Source organism: Anabas testudineus, unplaced genomic scaffold (assembly GCF_900324465.2).
Source record: "Anabas testudineus unplaced genomic scaffold, fAnaTes1.2 Contig120arrow_ctg1, whole genome shotgun sequence".
Lineage (NCBI taxonomy): Eukaryota > Metazoa > Chordata > Actinopteri > Anabantiformes > Anabantidae > Anabas > Anabas testudineus.
In genome coordinates this window covers 1-27,718 of record NW_022872793.1, presented here as the reverse complement: position 1 = coordinate 27,718, position 27,718 = coordinate 1, and the positions used below count along the sequence as shown (strand labels likewise).

General features: G+C 44.9%; 1 protein-coding gene, 1 long non-coding RNA gene and 2 pseudogenes across 2 annotated transcripts; 3 read left to right on the top strand and 1 right to left on the bottom strand.

The window, feature by feature from the left end:
* Positions 1–126: 126 nt before the first annotated feature.
* Positions 127–6,159, top strand: LOC113148863 (annotated as a pseudogene).
* Positions 6,160–9,237: 3,078 nt separating this feature from the next.
* LOC113148866 lies at positions 9,238–13,044 on the top strand (annotated as a pseudogene).
* Positions 13,045–13,778: 734 nt separating this feature from the next.
* LOC113148864 (microfibril-associated glycoprotein 4-like) lies at positions 13,779–15,712 on the top strand. The gene is made up of 6 exons (XM_026340590.1): positions 13,779–13,836; positions 13,938–14,093; positions 14,254–14,292; positions 14,389–14,485; positions 14,649–14,816; positions 15,255–15,712. Exons 1-6 carry the CDS (start codon positions 13,831–13,833, stop codon positions 15,509–15,511), a joined length of 723 nt encoding a protein of 240 aa, XP_026196375.1. The 5' UTR covers positions 13,779–13,830; the 3' UTR covers positions 15,512–15,712.
* A 1,355-nt stretch (positions 15,713–17,067) lies between these two features.
* Positions 17,068–26,667, bottom strand: LOC113148865. Its single transcript, XR_003297524.1, has 9 exons — positions 25,701–26,667; positions 25,064–25,185; positions 23,921–24,011; positions 22,396–22,558; positions 21,746–21,870; positions 20,603–20,693; positions 19,091–19,253; positions 18,423–18,541; positions 17,068–17,373 (listed from the first exon to the last, which is right to left on the bottom strand). It is a non-coding gene; the product is annotated as an uncharacterized LOC113148865 (long non-coding RNA).
* Between the last annotated feature and the right edge of the window lie 1,051 nt (positions 26,668–27,718).

Sequence of the window (27,718 nt, the reverse complement as noted above, 5' to 3'; positions counted from 1 at the left end):
TGCACACTCCCGTTGTGTCCTGTGACCTGCTGTGTGGCTGGCCACTAACTGCAGGCTGGGTATTCTGTTCACTAATCTGATTATTAATCACTCATTAATCGGTATATACCTCCTGTGTGTGTCTCCAGGTGCATCTCACTCTTCTTCGTGGAGTTTCAGGCTCATTTTGGAGCTGACTACTCTGCGACAGCATGGATCCACAGTCTGTTAGACTGCACCACCATGCTCTGTGGTCAGTAATACTCACACAGACAGGCCAAGACTTAGCCCTACCTTCTGCCTCTCATGTATTTGAGTCACAGAGCTAACACTCCAGATACTCGGCGACTGTAACTATGTAGAACTATTCAAAGAAAACTCACCTATTCTGAAGGCGTTTCCTGAATCCCTGTAGACTCATCTAGGTGGTTTAGGTAAAAATTAAAAACCTGTGGTTAAACCCTGGAGTAAAGTGATAGTTTGTTTGTCAGGTACAATTTATTCTCCACAACAATAAAAATGGTGAAATGGAAAAAACAATGGTGAAACAATTATTCTGTGTTTTAATGTCCTTTTTTTTAAAAACTAAATTATACATTAATATAAAAACGGAAATATCTCATGGTGTTCCCCAAAGATCTATTTTAGGACACTACATTTTAGTCACTGGAGAAAAGCGAAAAACTTTCTAGGAAATGTCTCGAGCCAACATACACAAGTAGTAGTGGGAGGGGTTATAGTAGTAAGACTCATAGGTGCCTTGTGGAGCAGTATTTTTTGTAGTTAGTTTATACTATTAACAAATGTGTTCCGTATCAGCAGAGAAATTAATGTCGTACCCTGTCCACACTGATCCTCAGTCTATGAACAATGCAGCCTGTAGGAGCTGTGAAAACTCTGTACTCACACTGATGTGCTGTGTTTCTGCAGCCCCTGTTGGGAGTCTGGTTGGGAATCGCTGGTCTTGCCGGGTGGCTGTGATGTTGGGTGGAGTCCTCTCCTCCTGTGGCCTCCTCCTCAGTTCCTTCGCCACCAGCCTGAAGCTCCTCTACTTCAGCATGAGGATCCTGACAGGTAAGCACTCCCCAATTTCCCCCATTTATGTCTCCTTGTGTCCCTGCTGTGCAAGAATGCCCTTATTTTTTAGTAAGTTTTTACTAAACCTGACAAGATGGCGCCGGTGTTTGTGGCTGCTCGTCTCCTGTCCGTATTACTATTGGTATTTATTTATTTTCTGGCTCTTGGAACTCTACAGACTGAGTCTCTGCTGGTTTATGATCGTCAGTTCCTTCTGGATCTTCGACAAAATGTTAAGGATGTCCGTATATTCGATCCTTGTGGACAAAAAACTCTGCCGCCGCTCCTGTTGGGAATTCCGACTCACCTGTTTCGGACCTCGGCTCTTCTCTTTTGGCGAAAACGTCGCCGTGGTAAACGCAGTGGTCAGCTGGTGAGTCTGAAGACCTGCCTGGCTCGCTCCCCTTGTTTCTCCCGAGCAGGACACGGATTGCACCCTCCCTTCGTCGTACCCTGGCGTTTCCTGGACCCCATCGGAGCCTGCCTGACACCTGTTGCAGGTAGTGATGAGATCGTCCAGCCTCTTCGCCCCCGCTCTCCTCGGCCTCGCCAGCGCGGAGTAAACCCCCGTAACCTAAGGGCGCTTCCTCGGATCTCCTGTTCTAAACCACAAGCCCCAGTCAGAATCGGCCTGGTGAATGCCAGGTCGCTGACCAACAAAACTTTTATCCTGAAGGATTTCTTCTGCTCCCATGGATTGGACTTCCTCTGTGTGACAGAGACTTGGGTCGGTACTGGTGAATGCAGCGCTCTTGTCGAACTTTTACCGGCTGGATGTTCCTACTTCAACACCCCGCGGACGTCGGGCCGTGGAGGAGGAACAGCGACTGTTTTTAAAAACCATTTTAAATGTAAACAGCGCGTTTTGTCTACTTCATATTCCAGCTTTGAGGTAACTCTATTTGAGGTGGGTCGCTCTGACCCAGTACTGTTTGCTGTCATCTACCGACCTCCCAGATACAACAAGGATTTTTTAAATGATTTTTCTGAATTCTTGGCTGAAATGATGCCAAACTATGATCGTCTCCTTATTGTTGGTGATTTTAATATACATGTGTGTTGCCTTTAAAAACCGCTGGTGAGAGACTTTTTAGCTATTATTGACTCTTTTAATCTGGTGCAATGTGTGGCTGGTCCCACACACAATCAGGGACATACATTAGATCTGGTTCTCTCTCATGGCTTGTCTCTGTCAAACTTAAAGACCTGCATTAATGTCTTTTCTGATCACCTGTCCATTTTATTTGATGCTGACTTTTCCTGTGCAGCAGTTAAATCACCTGCTCCTACTCAGCTGTGTAGGATTTTTAATTCTTCTACTGCTGGTCAGTTCTCTGCTGCCTTTAACCAGCTATGTCCTCCCTCTGGCACGACTGTTGATCTTACAACAGAGGAACTCAGCTCCTGGTTTCACTCCTCCTGTTGTACCCTACTGGACACCGTGGCACAACTAAAAACTGTGTTGCCTAAAGTTAAATCTGAGCCTTGGATCAGCAGCAGGACTCGTGAAGCTCGGCAAAAGTGTCGACAAGCTGAGCGCAGGTGGAAGAAGGATGGTCTGCAGGTCTCTTTTCAAATTCTAAAGGGTTGTTGGCATCAGTATCAAAATACTGTTAAAGATGCTAAAAAAGAATACCTTTCAAACATTATTGCATCAAATAGCAAAAATCAACGTGTGTTATTTAAAACAATTGACTTTGTCTTAAACCCGACAACAACAGTGTGCTGCCTGGAATCCTCTGCTGAAATGTGCAATAATTTCCTGCACTTTTTTACTGAGAAGGTTGTTGCCACAAGGGCCTCCATTTCAGCTCCTGCTGTTGATCCATCTGATTGTGCTCCTTGTTTGGCTGTGTTTGATACGCTTGAGCCGGTAACACTCTCACTTTTGGAGGAAGTGATGAGCCACATCAAGCCATCGGGCTCCCCTCGAGATGTTCTTCCTCCTCATTTTCTTAAAGAGGTTTTCCCCATTGTAGGACAGTTGGTTTTGTCCATTATAAATGGCAGCCTGATTTCAGGTGTTGTCCAGGCAAATTTCAAACATGCAGTGATACAACTCCTGCTTAAGAAACCAGGTCTTGACCACACTGAGTTGGCAAATTTTAGGCCCATCTCCAAGCTGCCTTTTATCTCTAAAATCCTAGAGAAAATTGTTTATGCACAGTTGAAATCTTTTTTAGTTGAGCAAAATCTTTTAGAGGTTTTTCAATCTGGTTTTAAAACCCTGCATAGCACAGAGTTAGCATTGCTAAGGGTTTTTAATGACATTCTCCTGGCAACTGATGCTGGTGATTTTGTGATCCTTGTTTTGCTGGATCTCACTGCTGCTTTTGATACTGTGGACCATAACATTTTATTATCTCGACTGCAGCATCTGGTGGGCATTCATGGTACCGCTTTAGAATGGTTTAGGTCCTATTTGGCGGACAGAACCATAAGTGTGAACCTTGCTGGTTCTGAATCATCTTCAGCTCCCCTGTTATATGGAGTTCCTCAAGGGTCAATTTTAGGGCCTCTCCTTTTTTTCCCTTTACCTACTTCCTCTGGGTTCCATCCTAAGGAAGCATGGTATTTCTTTTTATTTTTATGCTGATGACAGTCAAATCTACATGCCACTAAACAAAAGTGATGACTTCTGCGTAAAATCATTTCTGTCTTGCATTGATGACATTAAGGAGTGGATGGCCCTAAGTTTTTAAAGTTCAACAATACAAAAACTGAGGTGATGTTGATCGGTCCAAATGGCCTCGGTAAACCCTCCTTGGTTGACCTTGGCCCTTTGGCACAGTTTGAGACGCAGACTGTGTCAAACTTAGGTTTTAAGATGGACTGTGATTTTAAATTGGTTCATCAAATTAGTGCAGTTGTAAGGTCTGGCTTTTTCCACCTTAGGCAGCTGGCTAAAGTAAAGCCTTTCGTAACACGGCAGCACTTTGAAACAGTAATCCTTGCCTCTATTACATCTCGGCTGGATTACTGTAATGCACTGTATTTTGGTGTAAATAAATCCTCCATTGCACGTCTCCAACTGGTCCAAAATGCAGCTGCTCGTCTCATGGTTGGGCCACGAAAAAGGGGGCACATAACTCCCATCCTGACATCTCTCCACTAGTTGCCTGTGCATTTTAGAGTTCATTTTAAAATGCTTTTATTTGTTATTAAATCTTTACACGGTCTTGCCCCCACTTATCTAGCTGAGCTACTTATCCCCTATGCTCCTTCCCGGTCTCTCAGGTCAGCTGACCAGCTCCTCCTGACAGTACCAAAGTCAAGGCGGAAGCCTAGAGGGGACAGAGCTTTTGACGTTGCAGCACCCAAATTATGGAATGCCCTACCACTGCACATTAGGCAGGCACCTTCATTGTCCATTTTTAAAACTTACTTGAAGACTTATTTTTACTATCTGGCTTTTAATTCAGCATGAAGACTCTGTGTTTGTTCCTTTGTTTTATTCTTTTGTTTTTATTGTCATCTTATTTATTATTCATTGTTTTAAGTATTGTCTTAATTGCTTGTTTTTCTTTTGACTAACTGTGTATAGCAATTTGGTCAGCAAAAGCTGTTTTTAAAGGGATTTATAAATAAAGTTGAGTTGAGTTGAGTTATTTTGCAGAACTGTCACTTTTCAAAAGGTCAGTCTTTAACCCCCAGAACAGAAACTGTTCATGATTACAAAGAAATGATGTCTCATTTTAAAAATGTCTCGCCAAAAGTCTTTGCTCTAAAACTTTCCACAGATGTCCTCAGTTCCTACAAATGTTTGTCTTCAAGGTCTGGGTTTCGCTCTCTGTTACACCCCGGCCATCGCCATGGTTGGCTGTTACTTCCGGCAAAGGAAGGCATTGGCTTACGGCATCGCCATGTCCGGAAGCAGCATCGGGACTTTTGTGTTGGCTGCAGCTGTGCAACAACTCATCGAGCAGTACTCTTGGAGGGGGGCGCTGCTGGTCCTCAGTGCTGTTGTTGTCAACCTCTGCGTTTGTGGGGCCCTGCTATGACCAATCACACCGCAGGAGAAAGTGGTGGAGTCGTTGTCGATCCTGGATGAGAAACATGGTGAGGAGCAATGATAACTCAGATCATTGTCTTTGTGACGATGCTACTTGTTCATCATGGCAGCAACCTCACACTATCCAAACCACAACTTCCCTGTCAGATACTAAATAGAACAGCACTGAGACCTCAACATCATCAGCTCCACCCTGTCTCCTCCTGCAGGTTTCACCTCATCGCAGGAAGCCGACCTTGCCATAAAACCCTTCAGAGAATCTAAAGACAGACTTTTGTCATCTGAAAAGTTGCCATCACTGTAGCCAGGGAACATTACCCCTGACCTCAAGAGGAGGAGGTGCCTCAGCTACTTCCTGTCCAGTAAGTAGTACCGTTTCCTCCTGCTGCCGGACTTCCTGGGCCTGGTTGTGTCCTTCCTATTTCTGGCCAGTGGCTGCAGTCTCCCCTTCGTCTACCTGGTGCCCTATGCTCTGAGCGCCAGTCTCAGCCACCAGAACGCTGCCTTCCTAATGTCCATCATCGACATCGTGGGGAACATCACCTTCGGCTGGCTGACAGACCGGAGGCATGATGATTGAGCCGACTAATGTGAATCGACTGTACTTTGTCTTTAGATTAACTGGTCTTTAATGAGTCATCCAGGTGGAGCTGACCATTAGCTTCAAACCAACATGCTGCCTCCACCCGTCTATTCTCACGCTGGATGGTTTTCTTGTTATTTAACATGTAAACGTGTTTCTCTGGCTGTTCCAGGTGTCTGAAGCCATACGTCTGGTCTGCTACATTTTCTCGGTGGGGATGGATCTCTGCTGCCTCTTCGCACCATTGCTTTGTTCCTTCCCACTCCTCATTCTCATCGCGGTTCTCTATGGTTACTTCGATGGCGCCTATGTGGCTCTGATCCCTGTCGTGAGGTCGAATGTGGTGGGAGCTTCATACCTCCCCTCAGCGCTGGGTGTAGTCTACTTCCTCCACGCCATCCCTTACCTCATCAGCCCGCCAATTGGAGGTGAACAATCAACATCACTCACACTGCTTCATGCACCTCATTTACAATCTCCTGCTGATCAACTGCCTTTTTTCACCTAAGAAACATTGCTAAAATTAGGAGCATCCTGTCCCAAAGTGAAGCTGAAAAACTAATCCATGCATTTGTTACTTCCAGACTGGACTATTGTAATTAATTATTAATAGTTTGTCCCAATAACTCATTAAAGAGCCTCCAGTTAATCCAAAATGCTGCAGCCAGAGTTGTGACTGGAATTAGCAAGAGAGATCATATTTCTCCAACGCTTCTCTCCATTGGCTCCCTGTTAAATCCAGAATTTAATTTAAAATTCTTCTCCTCACTTATAAATCCCTTAATAATCAGGCTCCATCTTATCTTAAAGAACTCATAGTTCCATATCTTCCAAGCAGAACTCTACGTTATCAGACTGCAGGTTTACTTGTGGTTCCTAGAGCTTCCAAATGTAGAATGGGAGGCAGAGCCTTTAGCTATCAAGCCCCTCTCCAGTGGAACCAGCTCCCAGTTCAGGTTCTGGAGGCAGACACCCTCTCTACATTAAAGACTAGACCTAAAACTTTCCTTTTTTATAAAGCTTATAGTTAGAGATGGATCAGGTGACTCTGAACCATCTCTTAGTTATGCTGATATAGCTTAGTCTTCTGGGGGACCTCTACTGATAAACTGAGCTCCTCTCCTCTCTCCTTTCTCATATATCAATGCAAATGCCACTATTGCATGTCATTAACTTTGTGTCTCCTCTCTCCTGTAGTTGTGTTTCCTCCTCTCTGTCTCCCTCTCTCTGTACTTTTCTGCAGGTATCCTCGGCCTGGAGCTGTACATCTCCAGAATCCAGTTCATCCACCCAATTTTCTTGCTGCTTGTTGTTGTCTTTATTGCCTGCTGTTCTTTTCTCTCTCCTCTTTCCACTCACCCCAACCGGTCGAGGCAGATGGCCGCCCACTATGAGCCTGGTTCTGCTGGAGGTTTCTTCCTCTAAAGGGAGTTTTTCCTCTCCACTGTTGCCTAAAGCTTGCTCAAATGGGATTGATGGGTTTTCTCTATAATTTTTTGTATAAATATTTTCTGTAAGGTCTTACACCTTAAACACTGTAAAGTCCATTGAGATAACTTCTGTTGTAAATTGGCGCTATACAAATAAAATTGAATTGAAAATTGAATTTAATTATCTTCTGTTACCCCACCCGGCCTGAGGGGGGGAACACACCTACTTATCAGCTGTTGACTGATGAGCACTGATACCAGTGTTTGTCTTTTTCTTCAACATCTGTTGCTGTTCAAACTGAGTTTAGGACTTTGTCCTGTGACATTACTCAGAGTTCAATGTTCTCTTACATTGATTTTCAAATATTCAAATCTCCAACTTTTTTAGCATCAATGTACACAATCCAGTTTCAGAGACTGTTGAACCTCCACTAAAAGGTGAAGACACAGATCTGGTAACTCACTGTGATTTTATTATGGCTGTCACCTTGTTTAAAAACCTCTTAAGACCCAAGCTCTAATTTAATATTCATTTTTTACTATAGTATAAAAACTAAGCATCATCTTTTCACAAACAGTTTGAGGAAGACATCATATGTCTACAACAGCAAATAATAACACATTCAAAACAGTTTGCATTAAAAACTAGCAGTGCCCTTCTCTTGACACACCTGTTTGTGAAAGGCTGTGTAACAGTTGTGATCAGCTAGAACGCACAAGAACCCAAAATGTGATGTACACGCATGTTTACGCCAGATCCTAAGAGGTTCAATGGCTTAAATCTGAATGTGAATCTCTTTATTGACAGTGACGTGAACCTGTGTTGAGTTATAAGTTTGCTCCGTCCAACGACGTACTTACAGTGAAAGCCTAAGTTATTATTTAAACCCTTACCTGTTTCTGGTTTAACTGCTTCCAAAAGTACAAAGACTACATCTCTGGGACCCACCATGCTGAACAGAGGTAATTTACCCCCTTTATTTGGTGCTGTCCCACCAGCTGTAAAGCAGCTGTGGTGAAACGTCAGCTGAACAAAATCTCACCAGGATCCAGAGTCACTGAATAATTATCAACCATTATCTCTGGTCTCCTGTTCTCCTCCTGTGCAGGTATTGGGACAATTCAAGCTAACCAGCTTTTAGTTCACATCTCAAACAGTAATCTTTTTTCGATGTGATGAGTTTATAGAGTGACGTGTGGATTCACGCAGATATGGGACAAATTGTCCAAAGCACCTGCAGCAACACAACAGGACCTATTGGACAAGACTGAGACAAATTTTGAATGTCATTAGTCTTTTAGGTTATTCCTGACAGCAACACTTTAATCTGTGTTTGCTGCTTCTCAGTGGTGACGTCCACGTTCACATTTCTTCCTCACTCAGTCATTGGGCACTCAGAAACTTTATTAATGTGATTTATTTAGAATATTTTGTTCATTACTGACCACTGGACAAATGCTCTGGATCGCGTTGGTGAACTAAACTTTAGAACCAAGATGCTACCAAGGCTACAAGCCTCAGATCCAGACAAACTGGGTAAGTAAGACAGATTGTTCCCTCATAAAATGTAGCTGATGTTTCTCAACAGCATATCTTTAAAATAATAAATTAATAAAATTCCATGTACTGTTCCAGTGAAATTAAACGGCTTTGTTTGAACAGGAACACAGACAGGATCTACCTAAGGAAAGACAGACCATCATTGGGTCAATAAATAGGATGATGGTTATAAAGAGTCTGTTTTATGTTTTATGATACTTCTTTGGAAGTAGTTCTCTGGAAGTGTGATCGTGCTTCATTGAATGTGTGTTTCTGAGTGTTCCACCTGCTGTGATGTTAGCCAGAGCTTGTACACAGTAAAAACTGTGAAAAACAAAAAGTGCCTTGATCTACGTTTAACATATCAGGTGTAAATACCATCAGATAAAGCTGAAATTTGGAATGATTAGATCTTTTTGTCTTTTGTCTCTTTTGATCTTTTGATGTTGAACCCAAATGTGTTCTGTGAACAGCTAAGAATAGTCTTACTGTACTTTTAGAGACAACCACCAAATGTTTTATCACCACCAAACTTTTTTTTATTTTGTTGTTTCTCCTGTGTTCACACAGACTCCCATCAGGAATTTGATTAACTCAGTTTGGTAGAAGTCTGACTATGAAGGTAAGTTTGTAAAATCAAATGTGACTCCTCAAAGGTGCATTCTGCATCTGGACACCAGTCCTGGCTCTGGTATTAGCAACCTGAAGGTTCAGGGCTTTATTTTCTTCACCAACAAAGACTATCAACCAACAGGACCTTTACAGTAACACTGTACAGCTCCATGTCAAACAATACGCAGCTCAACATTGCTGATAAGACTGTGACACACCACAGCCAAACACTGAACATAGTTTAAGACTCCAAGACTGACAGAAGACCTCAAAGAGGTTTTAAACCAGTTTAAAGAAGATAAGAATAAGAATGTTTTTGCCGACAGTAAATATGGAAACCAAATCTAAAAGCACCCTCCCTAAGTGTGTGCTGTTATAAATTGAAAAATTATTCTGTTCCAGATATTAGTCATCATCCTCATCGTGGTTCCAGTGTTGACCTGCTGCCAAGATGTCCCCAAACCAGTGGACTGTAGTGACAGGAGTGTACACCATCTATCATCTTGGAGAAAGGTCAGCTGTCCAGGTAAACTTCATCCTGTATGGGAGAGTTTTTGCAGGCAAAGAAAGCATTCAGGTCAAGAGACAGGGAGGCAGCAAAGAGGGTCTAGAGACTGCTGTCTGTCAGGATCAGGGACGGGAAGGAGGCTTAGGTCGCTTTCACACCTTAATTCGTTTGCTTTGGTCCGAATCAGTTAATGAGTTTGTAACACTGTATCAGTTTCTCTTCGGTTAGGTTTTGTTTTACACCGAGTAAAAATCCAAACGAACCAGAACACGTCACTGCAAACTACGTGAGAACGTCCTCTCTTCTTATTGGTCAGATTGTTTCTGCTGCGGGAAATAAAAAGTAAATACAGGAAGAAGATAAAGTGTTGTTCTACTGTACGTTTGTGTGACAGGAGAGAGATGATTTTTAACTATAAATGTTAATGCAGATCGATCATCCCGTTGATTATTGTTTATTACGTTACTTCGCTTGCAGAGTCTTCAGACCTGGTGTCTGTGAGACACTTCACCTCCTCACGTCTCCACATTTGTCCTCCATTAATCAGACAGCATGTTTTTGTTGGACAAACGAAAGAAATTGGAATCTACACACTACCCAAAGTCCTAAAAGCACAAGATTCATAGCGTTTGGTCCTGTTTTGGTTCGGTATGCATTCCCACCAGGAGGACCGCACCAGAGTTCGCTAGATGATGCGGATCGAGACCACCTCATTTTGGGGGTCTTGGTGCAGTTGTTTTGGTCCGCACTCGAGTGCGATTACCATGTTCACACCTGACAAAACGAACCGTAATAAGAGGGAAAACGAACTTGAGTCCGATTTAATCGAACTAAATCCTGTAGGTGTGAAAGCAACCTTACAGGAGGAGACTAGAACACAGCCTTCTTCATAACACCAGGGAGGCTCGATCATCCAGCTCCAAGCTTCAAATAGGCTCAGAGTCAAATGTACTTTCTGAGGAGACGCAGGTCCTTCAGCACCATGCTGAGGATGTTTTATGAGTCTGAGGTTTCAGCGACATCTTCTATGCTGTGGTTTGCTGGGGGCGGCAACATGAAGGTGTCAGATACTAACAGGCTAAACAAACTGATTAGGAGGGCTGGTTCTGTTCTGGGGGTGGAGCTGGACCCTCTACATGTTGTAGCTGAGAGGAGGATGCTGTCTAAACTCCTCTCAATCCTGGACAATCCCTCCCACCTACTGCACAGTGTGTTGGACAGAGGAGCACGTTCATCCAAAGACTTATTAACATTAAGTGCTCCACAGAGAACCACAGGAGATCCTTTATCTACCTGAGACCATCAATCTCTACAATCCTCCCCCTCTGCAAGGAGTGGGGGAACTGATGGTTGATGTTTTATAACTGCTGTCATTCCACCCTGGACTGTAATTATTGATCCATTTTCATTCATCTCACATATCCTGTACATATACTGAGTTTTCTGTATTGATGTTATTGTGTATTTATGTTGATGTGGATCTTTCCTGGTTGTGGTTCCTTTTCTTTCTGTCTGTGTTGAGAACAGCTGTAATGAGGCAAAACAATTTCCCTCTGGGATTAAAAAAGATTTTTGAATCTTGAATGTGATTCATAGTAAAATAATTTCTGAGATATTATTTAGTAACAAATATCTGTGTGTGTGTGTAGGTGTACTGTGACATGGACTCATCAGGAGGAGGATGAATGGTGAGTATTTGAACTGAACATCAGTAAGAACACTTCCTGTTGGACTGTCACAATAAATCTTCGCCTTGTTGTCTAGAAAAAAACAACCTGTTCCCAGGTGTTCCAGAGGAGGATAGACGGTACAGTGAACTTCTACAGACCCTGAGATAACTACAAGTTTGGGTTCGGTGACCCTGCTGGAGAGTACTGGCTCGGTGAGACCTGAAACCAGACTGACTTGTTACTACATAAAATTCACAGTGTAGTAAGTACAAATACAGCAGCATGTCCTGTTCATTTGTTTTAGTTTTATGCTGACATTTACCATATCTGTAGACTTGATGGACAGGATCAAACCATGTCTTAAATTTGTGTGTGTCCAGGTCTGGATAACATCTACTACCTGACAAACCAGAGAAAGTCCGAGCTGCTGGTCTGACTGACTTGTTACTACATGAAATTCACTGTGTTTAAAATAAATTCTGTTTTGAAAAACCACAAACAGGACGTTAAAATATATGTGTTCTATATTCTTGGAGTCAAAAACAAATAACTGCACTGTCTACATCTTTGTGTGTGTCCAGGTCTGGACAACATCCGCTACCTGACAAACCAGAGAAAGTCCGAGCTGCTGGTCGACATGCAGGACTTTGATGGCAAAAAAGCGTTTGCTCGTTACTCCTCGTTCTCCATCAGTGGAGAGTGTGATGGATACAAACTAAATGTGTCTGGATTCACTGATGGAGGAGCAGGTGGGTTATCAGACACAGGTCGTATCTGTTTTCACTATGATTAGATTATACATCTATGATATGTTGATACCTTGAAACAGAATAATGGTCAGCAGCATCTTCATTACTGGTGGAAAAATAAAACACGTGGAAAATGAAAAGAGTTCCAGGATTAACAGAGAGAATCACCTCAGCTCATCTCCCTTCATTAACTTGTGTCATGGTGACTTTTTCTAACCAATGAAAACCAAATGAAGTATGACAGTAGAAACAGTCCTCACTGTGTTGGTTAACCCACAGGTCGTTTTATTGTCCCCTGTAACAAGAGCAGCAGCGATCAGGTCTGTGTTTCTGAGACTTTGGATCCTCAGACTCGATTGGTTCTTGGAGTCTAAGTAGACAAACCAGTGACAAACTGTGCTGCCTTCAGTTCATTTGTGACTTTAAATGTTTTTGTAGGAGACGCCCTGACTTATCACAGCGGACAGAAGTTCTCCACCTTCGACAAAGACCAAGACTCTTGGGCCAACAACTGTGCCAGATCATTCATGGGGGCGTTCTAGTACAACAGCTGCCACTTTGCAAACCCTAACGGCGCTTATCGCTGTGGGGGCTGATGGTACTCTTCATGGTGTTGGAGTGGAGTGGTACCACTTTAAGGGTCACCATAACTACTCCCTCAAGAGCATCAACATGAAGATCCGTCCTATGCAGTAAATGTCCACAACAAACAGACAGCAGAAGATCTGACGTTGATCTATCAAGTATTGATCTTTAGAAACAACTCGCTGCTCTCATATGAAGAAGGATGAGGCGACTGTGTAAAAATAATCTACTGCAGCTGCTACAGTGCTCTGCAGACATCTGGATGTTTTGTCGGTAGCTTCTGTCTCAGTGTATTAAAGGGTTTGAAATTGTCAGGAGATTGTCACCTATGATGAAATTCACCTATGATGATTTCACTCCTTGCTAAGAAACCCTGCAATCAGACAGATGAGACACAGACAGCGTATTCTTTGTACAAAGGGCACCCTCCTCAGTGTAACACCCTGAGAGAGTACACCGAGGGAGTTCCTTGGTATTTTATTTATAGTCATGTGACATAAGAATGTACACAGTGTGAGTGGGAGGGATTATGTGTATGTGTGTATGTCTGTGTGTGTGTGAACCGGGCTATTCCGGTCCTGGGGTCCGTCAGTTATGTGTGTATGGGTGAAGGCTGTGTATAAATCAAAACAATGATAGCATGAGTAAAGAGTGTGACAATATGATTAGCTGTTTCACAGTTTTCTCTTAACAGAAATGTACCAGGACTCTGTGATACGACCTTTTCACATACTGCAGCAACATTTGTTCTTCTGTTTCTTCCTTCTGGTGCATTTGTGTTTTTAATATACTGTGACATTTTTAAATGAAATAATGTCTTTCAATAGTTTTGTCACAAAGTCAGTGAGTCCTCAAAGTGAAGGAGGACAACACATTTGGGTTTCTTCAGTGTTATACAATCCATGAGTACTGTATTCACACTGGAGCGCGTGGAGCAAGTTTTCCCCCATTTACCAAAGTGTTGTATGGTTGTGAAACAGCAGCTGCTCAGTCACGTGTTGATCTTTGGAACATAAATACAGCTGAGAGACAGTGAACCCTCCACATGACTCACCGACTTCACATTAATTGGCTGAACTCTAACAATGAAGGTAGCTTTATGTTGTCAACGTCCTCAGCAGTGTCTCACTTTGTATTTGAAGTTTGTCCAATGATTCTATCAACACAAATAACAACATGTCCTCTGTTCCAGACAGTACCAGTCCTCTTCCTCCTGCTGGCTCCACTGTTGACCAGCTGCTCAGAGCTCTACAGACCAGTTGACTGCAGCGACATCCGTCAACGAGACAACAGCTCACCCAGTGGAGTGTACACCCTCTATCCTCTTGGAGAAAGGTCAGCTGTCCAGGTAAGCTCCGTCCTGTCTGGGCGACAGGTTAATGTCTAGAAGAAGAAGACGGTGTAAAGATGAGACCACGAGGACGGATTCTGACAGAAACACACTAACAAGTAGTTTGTAGTAGTGGATGTGGTTTTAGATCCTAACTAATAAATGTGTGTGTGTGTAGGTGTACTGTGACATGGACTCATCAGGAGGAGGATGGACGGTGAGTATTTGAACTGAACATCAGTAAGAACACTTCCTGTTGGACTGTCACAATAAATCATCACTTTGTTGTCTGGAAAAAACAACCTGTTCCCAGGTGTTCCAGAGGAGGATGGACGGTACAGTGAACTTCTACAGACCCTGGGATTACTACAAGTTTGGGTTCGGTGACCCTGCTGGAGAGTACTGGCTCGGTGAGACCTGAAACCAGACTGACTTGTTACTACATGAAATTCACTGTGTTTAAAATAAATTCTGTTTTGAAAAACCACAAACAGGACGTTAAAATATATGTGTTCTATATTCTTGGAGTCAAAAACAAATAACTGCACTGTCTACATCTTTGTGTGTGTCCAGGTCTGGACAACATCCGCTACCTGACAAACCAGAGAAAGTCCGAGCTGCTGGTCGACATGCAGGACTTTGATGGCAAAAAAGCGTTTGCTCGTTACTCCTCGTTCTCCATCAGTGGAGAGTGTGATGGATACAAACTAAATGTGTCTGGATTCACTGATGGAGGAGCAGGTGGGTTATCAGACACAGGTCGTATCTGTTTTCACTATGATTAGATTATACATCTATGATATGTTGATACCTTGAAACAGAATAATGGTCAGCAGCATCTTCATTACTGGTGGAAAAATAAAACACGTGGAAAATGAAAAGAGTTCCAGGATTAACAGAGAGAATCACCTCAGCTCATCTCTCTTCATTAACTTGTGTCATGGTGACTTTTTCTAACCAATGAAAACCAAATGAAGTATGACAGTAGAAACAGTCCTCACTGTGTTGGTTAACCCACAGGTCGTTTTATTGTCCCCTGTAACAAGAGCAGCAGCGATCAGGTCTGTGTTTCTGAGACTTTGGATCATCAGACTCAATTTGTTCTTGGAGTCTAAGTAGACAAACCAGTGACAAACTGTGCTGCCTTCAGTTCATTTGTGACTTTAAATGTTTTTGTAGGAGACGCCCTGACTTATCACAGCGGACAGAAGTTCTCCACCTTCGACAAAGACCAAGACTCTTGGGCCAACAACTGTGCCAGATCATTCATGGGGGCGTTCTGGTACAACAGCTGCCACTTTGCAAACCCTAACGGCGCTTATCGCTGGGGGGCTGATGGTACTCTTCATGGCGTTGGAGTGGAGTGGTACCACTTTAAGGGTCACCATAACTACTCCCTCAAGAGCATCAACATGAAGATCCGTCCTATGCAGTAAATGTCCACAACAAACAGACAGCAGAAGATCTGACGTTGATCTATCAAGTATTGATCTTTAGAAACAACTCGCTGCTCTCATATGAAGAAGGATGAGGCGACTGTGTAAAAATAATCTACTGCAGCTGCTACAGTGCTCTGCAGACATCTGGATGTTTTGTCGGTAGCTTCTGTCTCAGTGTATTAAAGGGTTTGAAATGTTCCAGGACTCTGTGATACGACCTTTTCACATACTGAAGCAACATTTGTTCTTCTGTTTCTTTCTTCTGGTGCTTTTGACAAAGACCCAGTGGTTTTGAGTGCTTCCTTGATGTGTTTGTGTTCCTTCTTCTTTCCCTCTGTTCGTGTAGGCTCTAATCATTCTGACCCTTTAATGCTCTTTGTAAAATATTATTTAAAATAAAATCATAGAAATTTAGGAAATACCTGCCTTCATCAATTCAACATTCAAAGTGCTGCTGGAAAAGTAAGTGAACTGAAATTCAACATGGATTTGTCCAAGTTTTCAAACAAATAACTTTTTAGTTATAGAACTGCTATAAAAAATCAAATCACAGTGTCACACTGTGTGGATGCGTTCGTTAGTTCTATGTATGTGTTATGTGACCAGCGGATAAAGCACCAAAGACGACTTGTCATCCCGCTTTGGAAAAAAAAAATGTGTGAATGTCTCCATAAGATCTCTTGGTGAGGCAGAGCTTCAGCCGGCCTCCCTTCCTCCTGTGGAAAGTCAGCGACAAAAAGTCAAAGAGATCCAGTTACACATTATTTTTGGAAGCAAAGGGTCCAGAAGACTCTACATGTCTAACTATTTACTGCCATACATTATCAAGTAGCCTGCATGTAATCAGTACCTGACTGTCAAATCACATGAATTCAGTACAATTCAAAAACCTTTGGACAAATGTATTGTTATGTAACATCCAACTGAGCGTGTGGCTCCAGATCCTGGTGGACTGCTCATACTGGGCTCTGAGACGAGCAACTTTCTAAGATTGCACTTCAGATTTGAGTGGGTATGTGTGTTCAAAACCTTGGTGTTTGGTCTCATGATGCCGTTTGACAAGACAGTTGGGGAACATGTCAGACACACTGCTGTGTCTGATATGTGCTCCCAGTGGGTAATATGACCAAAAAGGCGTCTGTCTATTCCCAATTAAAAACTCTTTGCTGTCCACTTTTCTCTTTTTGGACATTTTTATATCTATCTCTTCTTGTTTCAGTCTCACCTTCCTTTCATCAACTTTCTCCTCTCTGTCTCTCTCCTCTCTGTCGCAAGTTTCTCTCCTCTCTGCCGCCTGTGTCTCTCCTCTCTGTCTCTCTCCTCTCTGTCTCTCTCCTCTCTGTCTCTCTCCTCTCTGTCTCTCTCCTCTCTGTCGCCTGTATCTCCCCTCTCTGTCGCCTGTGTCTCTCCTCTCTGTCGTCTGACTCTCTCCTCTCTGTCGTCTGGGTCTCTCCCTCTCTCCTTTCTGTCGCCTGTGTCTCTCCCTGTCTCCTCTCTATCCTCTGTCTCTCTCTCCTCTCTGTCTCTCCCTCTCTCCCTCTCTGTCGCCTGTGTCTCTCCCTCTCTCCTGTCCGTCTCTCTGTTATCGCCGTCTTTGTTAATTCTTTCCAACCTCCAACTTTCTCTCACCTACTATTGAGTGGCAGTCACCCGACAGGAGCCATTCAGAGTTTGGACGGACACGATGCTAAACGCTGACATTTCCAGCTGCAACCAGAGCGCGCTTCACCCCAGTGCAGACAGAACAGTGACAAGTCGGTGAACTTACAGGTCAAGGAAGCGAAAGCATCCTCCGTGATGTCCTTGTGTACCAGCAGCTCCCTCTAGTGGAAGACGGTGCAGATTGTTGTTGAGCTCTTCTAAAAAAGAAGAAATGTATAAATCACACTATACATTAGAGAACACAAACAGCAGGCTTGTTGCATACAAGCTGCAGCCTCCTCACCACAACGTTGCTCTAATCTGAGGTGTGATGCACGGACGGGATGCAAAAACGAGGCACATTAAGGTTTTGTGCTTTGTTTTATGTCAAATCTTCCACATAATGAACCTACAGCTGATCAGTAATCACACACTTTGGCAAGTTCTGAGCTCACCGTGGCCCTCGGTAAGAATGAAAGCTGACACACTTAAGGGCCCACTGTAGTTGTAAGGAGGGGGGAGCAGAGGTGTGAGAGTTACACACGTGCCACCCTACCCCTTCCATTGTTTCACGCAACGAGCCCGTTCAGGCCGAGGGGTGGGTGGAATGACATGGAAGCGCAAGTCCAGATTTGCGGGCGGCTCTCTTCAAACTGATCGAGATGAGCGCTCGCTCGTGACGGTCTTTTGACTCGGACTAGCTTGTTCTTTTTCTGCAGCCTGCGCTGCACGCTGGTCCCTGTCACAGGCCGACATGTCACACCTGTGTGAGAACAGCTCTGCTGGGAAGGTGTGGCAAATGAAAGCTTGACACTATCACGCTCGGCTCGTATCCTACTCTGCCTCCTGACCAGCGACACGCGTCGTGCGATATCGTTCACGACGGCGTAGAAACACTGGAATCAAATCACACAACAGGGACATAACGCATCTGTTCACAAAGTCAAAGAACCGAGTGAGCGCTGATGTCGGAAATACAGGTCAAATCCAAGAGCTGGGGCCAAATCACATTGATCTACTCGCATTTACATCCCAGTATACAGTACAGGAAGCCAGCTGGGAGCTCTAGCTTAAAAACAGTGTCAGGCGCGCCAGCCAAAATGTTCACGTGCACCAATTGTGTCTTATGAAGATTTGTACCTTTCAAATGAACATGTGAAATCTGTCAAGTGTAGAAACACGACAATACAAAATGGGAACCTTTGTGCATAAGACACACGTACAGTTTGGGGACACTTGGACTACGTTCAAGGGGTAAACCTCGTACTTTGTACTCCTCCACCGAGATATTACAATTCAATCGACCGGACCGCTGCTGCGTGGTGGTGGTGGTGGTGGCTCGGCTGCCTCCGTCTGGGAATCGCCGCCTCACCTCTGACAGGCCGACTGAAAGAGCAGAGCACATATACATAGGGTCACAAAGAGCCTGGACAAACACCTCACTTATCTCTTTCTGTGTGTGTGTGTGTATTTATTAACACTGACAACATGTTCACATCAGACCACACAAGGAACCAGATCTTCTGCAATGTTATGGCCGTAATCAGAGGCACTAAACACACACACAGACACAGACACAGACACACAGACACAGACACAGACACAGACACACCACACAGACACAGACACAGACACACAGACACAGACATTTATATGAATAGCAGGAATAAGGAGATGGGAGAGCTTCAAGGGGAAACATTGGTGCCACAAACAATTGATCCGTTTTCCTTCTAACAGGAATGCTTCAGCCAAAAACACTGTACAAGTGTCTGATGCTGCAAATGTTTCCTTCCAAAGTTTGTTGACTGAGCTCTGTGTGCAGCACTTTGATTCAAGTCAAGTCAAAACAGTCCATGTTGGCGGTTGGAGTGGAATTAGCTTGAATTAAAAAAGAACTACAGGAAATAAGAACCAGGAAATACAGAAAAACTACACCTGTTAGGTTCAGTCACATTATGGTTCAAATGACCGTCGTCGTAGTGACGAAAGCTCACAGAAGGTTCCGTCGGAACTCTCGTCCTAGTGACATCACGCCCAGATCAAAGCCTCAGTGCAGTTGGACTGTGCACAGTGAAAACAGGAACCTGAAGCCACAGAGCTGAGACAAGAGAGAGGAAAGAAAGAATTGGAGAAACCCGACAAGTGAACCCAGCCAGATCCTCTGCAGACGCTGGGCAGTAAAGGTACGTGGACTTTAGAGGGAATTGAAAAACATATGAAGGGGAAATTAGTGCGCGTCGCTTCAGCGCAATGGGGTTGGTTGGCAGCATCTGTTCATCTCTGCTGATTAACAAAGAGGACATTTTAATGTTTTTATGCAAACACATGCTCATTCCTATGTTTGTATATGGGAATATATATCTTTTTGTAAACAAAGGGTCCAGAAGACTCTCATGTCTAACTATTTACTGCCATACATTATCAAGTAGCCTGCATGTAATCAGTACCTGACTGTCAAATCACATGAATTCAGTACAATTCAAAAACCTTTGGACAAATGTATTGTTGTGTAACATCCAACTGAGCGTGTGGCTCCAGATCCTGGTGGACTGCTCATACTGGGCTCTGAGACGAGCAACTTTCTAAGATTGCACTTCAGATTTGAGTGGGTATGTGTGTTCAAAACCTTGGTGTTTGGTCCATGATGCCGTTTGACAAGACAGTTTGTGAACATGTCAGACACACTGCTGTGTCTGATATGTGCTCCCAGTGGGTAATATGACCAAAAAGGCGTCTGTCTATTCCCAATTAAAAACTCTTGCTGTCCACTTTTCTCTTTTGGACATTTTATATCTATCTCTTCTTGTTCAGTCTCACCTTCCTTTCATCAACTTTCTCCTCTCTGTCTCTCTCCTCTCTGTCGCCTGTGTCTGTCCTCTCATCGCCTGTGTCTCTCCTCTCTGTCGTCTGTATGTCTCCCTCTCTGTCGTCTGACTCTCTCCTCTCTGTCATCTGTCTCTCTCCTCTCTGTCGTCTCCCTCTCTCCTCTCTATTGCCTGTGTCTCTCTTCTCTGTCGTCAGGGTCTCTCCCTCTCTCCTCTCTGTCTCTCTCCTCCTCTCTCCCTCTCTCCTCTCTGTCGCCTGAATCTCTCCTCTCTGTCGTCTCCTCGTCTCTCTCCTCTCTGTCGTCTGTGTCTCTCCCTCTCTCGTCTCTGTCGCCTGTTCTCTCTCTCTCTGTCGCCTGTTTCTCTCCCTCTCTGTCGCCTGTGTCTGTCCTCTCTGTCGCCTGTGTCTCTCCCTCTCTCCTCTCTGTCTCTCTGTTATCGCCGTCTTTGTTAATTCTTTCCAACCTCCAACTTTCTCTCACCTACTATTGAGTGGCAGTCAACCCGACAGGAGCCATTCAGAGTTTGGACGGACACGATGCTAAACGCTGACATTTGCACCTGCAACCAGAGCGCGCGTCGCCCCAGTGCAGACAGAACAGTGACAAGTCGGTGAACTTACAGGTCAATGGAGGGAAAGCTTCCTCCGTGATGTCCTTGTGTACCAGCAGCTCCCTCTAGTGGAAGACGGTGCAGATTGTTGTTGCGCTCTTCTAAAAAAGAAGAAATGTATAAATCACACTATACATTAGAGAACACAAACAGCAGGCTTGTTGCATACAAGCTGCAGCCTCCTCACCACAACGTTGCTCTAATCTGAGGTGTGATGCACGGACGGGATGCAAAAACGAGGCACATTAAGGTTTTGTGCTTTGTTTTATGTCAAATCTTCCACATAATGAACCTACAGCTGATCAGTAATCACACACTTTGGCAAGTTCTGAGCTCACCGTGGCCCTCGGTAAGAATGAAAGCTGACACACTTAAGGGCCCACTGTAGTTGTAAGGAGGGGGGAGCAGAGGTGTGAGAGTTACACACGTGCCACCCTACCCCTTCCATTGTTTCACGCAACGAGCCCGTTCAGGCCGAGGGGTGGGTGGAATGACATGGAAGCGCAAGTCCAGATTTGCGGGCGGCTCTCTTCAAACTGATGGAGATGAGCGCTCGCTCGTGACGGTCTTTTTGACTCGGACTAGCTTGTCCTTTTTCTGCAGCCTGCGCTGCACGCTGGTCCCTGTCACAGGCCGACATGTCACACCTGTGTGAGAACAGCTCTGCTGGGAAGGTGTGGCAAATGAAAGCTTGACACTATCACGCTCGGCTCGTATCCTACTCTGCCTCCTGACCAGCGACACGCGTCGTGCGATATCGTTCACGACGGCGTAGAAACACTGGAATCAAATCACACAACAGGGACATAACGCATCTGTTCACAAAGTCAAAGAACCGAGTGAGCGCTGATGTCGGAAATACAGGTCAAATCCAAGAGCTGGGGCCAAATCACATTGATCTACTCGCATTTACATCCCAGTATACAGTACAGGAAGCCAGCTGGGAGCTCTAGGCTTAAAAACAGTGTCAGGCGCGCCAGCCAAAATGTTCACGTGCACCAATTGTGTCTTATGAAGATTTGTACCTTTCAAATGAACATGTGAAATCTGTCAAGTGTAGAAACACGACAATACAAAATGGGAACCTTTGTGCATAAGACACACGTACAGTTTGGGGACACTTGGACTACGTTCGAGGGCTAAACTGTCGTACTTTGTACTCCACCACCGAGATATTACAATTCAATCGACCGGACCGCTGCTGCGTGGTGGTGGTGGTGGTGGTGATGGCTCGGCTGCCTCCGTCTGGGAAACCCCGCCTCACCTCTGACAGGCCGACTGAAAGAGCAGAGCACAGTATACATAAGGTCACAAAGAGCCTGGACAAACACCTCACTTATCTCTTTCTGTGTGTGTGTGTGTATTTATTAACACTGACAACATGTTCACATCAGACCACACAAGGAACCAGATCTTCTGCAATGTTATGGCCGTAATCAGAGGCACTAAACACACACACAGACAGACACACAGACACACAGACACAGACACAGACACAGACACACAGACACAGACATTTATATGAATAGCAGGAATAAGGAGATGGGAGAGCTTCAAGGGGAAACATTGGTGCCACAAACAATTGATCCGTTTTCCTTCTAACAGGAATGCTTCAGCCAAAAACACTGTACAAGTGTCTGATGCTGCAAATGTTTCCTTCCAAAGTTTGTTGACTGAGCTCTGTGTGCAGCACTTTGATTCAAGTCAAGTCAAAACAGTCCATGTTGGCGGTTGGAGTGGAATTAGCTTGAATTAAAAAAGAACTACAGGAAATAAGAACCAGGAAATACAGAAAAACTACACCTGTTAGGTTCAGTCACATTATGGTTCAAATGACCGTCGTCGTAGTGACGAAAGCTCACAGAAGGTTCCGTCGGAACTCTCGTCCTAGTGACATCACGCCCAGATCAAAGCCTCAGTGCAGTTGGACTGTGCACAGTGAAAACAGGAACCTGAAGCCACAGAGCTGAGACAAGAGAGAGGAAAGAAAGAATTGGAGAAACCCGACAAGTGAACCCAGCCAGATCCTCTGCAGACGCCTGGGCAGTAAAGGTACGTGGACTTTAGAGGGAATTGAAAAACATATGAAGGGGAAATTAGTGCGCGTCGCTTCAGCGCAATGGGGTTGGTTGGCAGCATCTGTTCATCTCTGCTGATTAACAAAGAGGACATTTTAATGTTTTTATGCAAACACATGCTCATTCCTATGTTTGTATATGGGAATATATATCTTTTTGTAAACAAAGGGTCCAGAAGACTCACATGTCTAACTATTTACTGCCATACATTATCAAGTAGCCTGCATGTAATCAGTACCTGACTGTCAAATCACATGAATTCAGTACAATTCAAAAACCTTTGGACAAATGTATTGTTGTGTAACATCCAACTGAGCGTGTGGCTCCAGATCCTGGTGGACTGCTCATACTGGGCTCTGAGACGAGCAACTTTCTAAGATTGCACTTCAGATTTGAGTGGGTATGTGTGTTCAAAACCTTGGTGTTTGGTCTCATGATGCCGTTTGACAAGACAGTTGGGGAACATGTCAGACACACTGCTGTGTCTGATATGTGCTCCCAGTGGGTAATATGACCAAAAAGGCGTCTGTCTATTCCCAATTAAAAACTCTTTGCTGTCCACTTTTCTCTTTTTGGACATTTTTATATCTATCTCTTCTTGTTTCAGTCTCACCTTCCTTCATCAACTTTCTCCTCTCTGTCTCTCTCCTCTCTGTCGCCTGTGTCTGTCCTCTCTGTGTCCTGTATGTCTCCCTCTCTGTCGTCTGACTCTCTCCTCTCTGTCATCTGTCTCTCTCCTCTCTGTCGTCTCCCTCCTCCTCTCTTTGCCTGTGTCCTCTTCTCTGTCGTCAGGGTCTCTCCCTCTCTCCTCTGTCTCTCTCCTCTCTCCCTCTCTCCTCTCTGTCCCTGTTATCCCCTCTCTGTCGTCCCCCCTCGCTCTCCTCCCTATTGCCTGTGCTCTCTCTCTGTCTCTGGGTCTCTCCTCTCTCCTTCTTGTCGGTGACTCTCCCTCTATGCCTTTTTCTCTCCCTGTCTCCTCTCTATCCTCTGTCTCTCCTCTCTGTCGCTCTGTGTCTCTCCTCTCTGTCGCCTGTGTCTCTCCCTCTCTCCTCTCTGTCTCTCTGTTATCGCCGTCTTTGTTAATTCTTTCCAACCTCCAACTTTCTCTCACCTACTATTGAGTGGCAGTCACCCGACAGGAGCCATTCAGAGTTTGGACGGACACGATGCTAAACGCTGACATTTCCAGCTGCAACCAGAGCGCGCGTCGCCCCAGTGCAGACAGAACAGTGACAAGTCGGTGAACTTACAGGTCAAGGAAGCGAAAGCATCCTCCGTGATGTCCTTGTGTACCAGCAGCTCCCTCTAGTGGAAGACGGTGCAGATTGTTGTTGAGCTCTTCTAAAAAAGAAGAAATGTATAAATCACACTATACATTAGAGAACACAAACAGCAGGCTTGTTGCCAACAAGCTGCAGCCTCCTCACCACAACGTTGCTCTAATCTGAGGTGTGATGCACGGACGGGATGCAAAAACGAGGCACATTAAGGTTTTGTGCTTTGTTTTATGTCAAATCTTCCACATAATGAACCTACAGCTGATCAGTAATCACACACTTTGGCAAGTTCTGAGCTCACCGTGGCCCTCGGTAAGAATGAAAGCTGACACACTTAAGGGCCCACTGTAGTTGTAAGGAGGGGGGAGCAGAGGTGTGAGAGTTACACACGTGCCACCCTACCCCTTCCATTGTTTCACGCAACGAGCCCGTTCAGGCCGAGGGGTGGGTGGAATGACATGGAAGCGCAAGTCCAGATTTGCGGGCGGCTCTCTTCAAACTGATGGAGATGAGCGCTCGCTCGTGACGGTCTTTTTGACTCGGACTAGCTTGTCCTTTTTCTGCAGCCTGCGCTGCACGCTGGTCCCTGTCACAGGCCGACATGTCACACCTGTGTGAGAACAGCTCTGCTGGGAAGGTGTGGCAAATGAAAGCTTGACACTATCACGCTCGGCTCGTATCCTACTCTGCCTCCTGACCAGCGACACGCGTCGTGCGATATCGTTCACGACGGCGTAGAAACACTGGAATCAAATCACACAACAGGGACATAACGCATCTGTTCACAAAGTCAAAGAACCGAGTGAGCGCTGATGTCGGAAATACAGGTCAAATCCAAGAGCTGGGGGCCAAATCACATTGATCTACTCGCATTTACATCCCAGTATACAGTACAGGAAGCCAGCTGGGAGCTCTAGGCTTAAAAACAGTGTCAGGCGCGCCAGCCAAAATGTTCACGTGCACCAATTGTGTCTTATGAAGATTTGTACCTTTCAAATGAACATGTGAAATCTGTCAAGTGTAGAAACACGACAATACAAAATGGGAACCTTTGTGCATAAGACACACGTACAGTTTGGGGACACTTGGACTACGTTCAAGGGGTAAACCTCGTACTTTGTACTCCTCCACCGAGATATTACAATTCAATCGACCGGACCGCTGCTGCGTGGTGGTGGTGGTGGTGGTGGCTCGGCTGCCTCCGTCTGGGAATCGCCGCCTCACCTCTGACAGGCCGACTGAAAGAGCAGAGCACATATACATAAGGTCACAAAGAGCCTGGACAAACACCTCACTTATCTCTTTCTGTGTGTGTGTGTGTATTTATTAACACTGACAACATGTTCACATCCAGACCACACAAGGAACCAGATCTTCTGCAATGTTATGGCCGTAATCAGAGGCACTAAACACACACAGACAGACACAGACACACAGACACAGACACAGACACACAGACACAGACATTTATATGAATAGCAGGAATAAGGAGATGGGAGAGCTTCAAGGGGAAACATTGGTGCCACAAACAATTGATCCGTTTTCCTTCTAACAGGAATGCTTCAGCCAAAAACACTGTACAAGTGTCTGATGCTGCAAATGTTTCCTTCCAAAGTTTGTTGACTGAGCTCTGTGTGCAGCACTTTGATTCAAGTCAAGTCAAAACAGTCCATGTTGGCGGTTGGAGTGGAATTAGCTTGAATTAAAAAAGAACTACAGGAAATAAGAACCAGGAAATACAGAAAAACTACACCTGTTAGGTTCAGTCACATTATGGTTCAAATGACCGTCGTCGTAGTGACGAAAGCTCACAGAAGGTTCCGTCGGAACTCTCGTCCTAGTGACATCACGCCCAGATCAAAGCCTCAGTGCAGTTGGACTGTGCACAGTGAAAACAGGAACCTGAAGCCACAGAGCTGAGACAAGAGAGAGGAAAGAAAGAATTGGAGAAACCCGACAAGTGAACCCAGCCAGATCCTCTGCAGACGCCTGCGGGCAGTAAAGGTACGTGGACTTTAGAGGGAATTGAAAAACATATGAAGGGGAAATTAGTGCGCGTCGCTTCAGCGCAATGGGGTTGGTTGGCAGCATCTGTTTATCTCTGCTGATTAACAAAGAGGACATTTTAATGTTTTTATGCAAACACATGCTCATTCCTATGTTTGTATACGGGAATATATATCTTTTTGTAAACAAAGGGTCCAGAAGACTCACATGTCTAACTATTTACTGCCATACATTATCAAGTAGCCTGCATGTAATCAGTACCTGACTGTCAAATCACATGAATTCAGTACAATTCAAAAACCTTTGGACAAATGTATTGTTGTGTAACATCCAACTGAGCGTGTGGCTCCAGATCCTGGTGGACTGCTCATACTGGGCTCTGAGACGAGCGACTTTCTAAGATTGCACTTCAGATTTGAGTGGGTATGTGTGTTCAAAACCTTGGTGTTTGGTCTCATGATGCCGTTTGACAAGACAGTTGGGGAACATGTCAGACACACTGCTGTGTCTGATATGTGCTCCCAGTGGGTAATATGACCAAAAAGGCGTCTGTCTATTCCCAATTAAAAACTCTTTGCTGTCCACTTTTCTCTTTTTGGACATTTTTATATCTATCTCTTCTTGTTTCAGTCTCACCTTCCTTTCATCAACTTTCTCCTCTCTGTCTCTCTCCTCTCTGTCGTCTGGGTTTCTCCTTCTCTCCTCTCTGTCGTCTGTATGTCTCCCTCTCTGTCGTCTGACTCTCTCCTCTCTGTCATCTGTCTCTCTCCTCTCTGCGCTCCCTTTCTCCTCCTTCCTGTGTCCTTCTGTCCTCCTCCTTCTCTCGCTCTGTCTGTCTCTCTCTCCTCCTCGCTCCCCCCTCCCTCTCTCCTCTCTGTCGCCTGTTCCTTTCTCTCTCCTCTCTGTCGTCTCCCTCTCTCCCTCTATTGCCTGTGTCTCCTTCTCTGTCACTGGGTCTCTCCCTCTCCTCTCTGTCGCGGTACTCTCTCCTATTGCCTTGTCTCTCCTGTCTCCCTCTATCCTCTGTCTCTCCCTCTCTGTCCTCTTTGTCTCTCCCTCCTCCCTCCTGTCGCCTGTGTCTCTCCTCTCTCCTGTCGCTCTCTGTTATCGCCGTCTTTGTTAATTCTTTCCAACCTCCAACTTTCTCTCACCTACTATGGAGTGGCAGTCACCGACAGGAGCCATCAGAGTTTGGACGGACACGATGCTAAACGCTGACATTTCCAGCCAACCAGAGCGCGCGTCGCCCCAGTGCAGACAGAACAGTGACAAGTCGGTGAACTTACAGGTCAATGGAAGCGAAAGCATCCTCCGTGATGTCCTTGTGTACCAGCAGCTCCCTCTAGTGGAAGACGGTGCAGATTGTTGTTGAGCTCTTCTAAAAAAGAAGAAATGTATAAATCACACTATACATTAGAGAACACAAACAGCAGGCTTGTTGCATACAAGCTGCAGCCTCCTCACCACAACGTTGCTCTAATCTGAGGTGTGATGCACGGACGGGATGCAAAAACGAGGCACATTAAGGTTTTGTGCTTTGTTTTATGTCAAATCTTCCACATAATGAACCTACAGCTGATCAGTAATCACACACTTTGGCAAGTTCTGAGCTCACCGTGGCCCTCGGTAAGAATGAAAGCTGACACACTTAAGGGCCCACTGTAGTTGTAAGGAGGGGGGAGCAGAGGTGTGAGAGTTACACACGTGCCACCCTACCCCTTCCATTGTTTCACGCAACGAGCCCGTTCAGGCCGAGGGGTGGGT

What these genes read in the sequence shown, in the direction of transcription:
- LOC113148864 (XM_026340590.1), top strand. An exon ending in CATCAGGAGGAGGATGGACG is followed by an intron (nt 14,293 to 14,388) that starts GTGAGTATTTGA and finishes ACCTGTTCCCAG; the next exon opens with GTGTTCCAGAGGAGGATGGA. An exon ending in ATTCACTGATGGAGGAGCAG is followed by an intron (nt 14,817 to 15,254) that starts GTGGGTTATCAG and finishes ATGTTTTTGTAG; the next exon opens with GAGACGCCCTGACTTATCAC.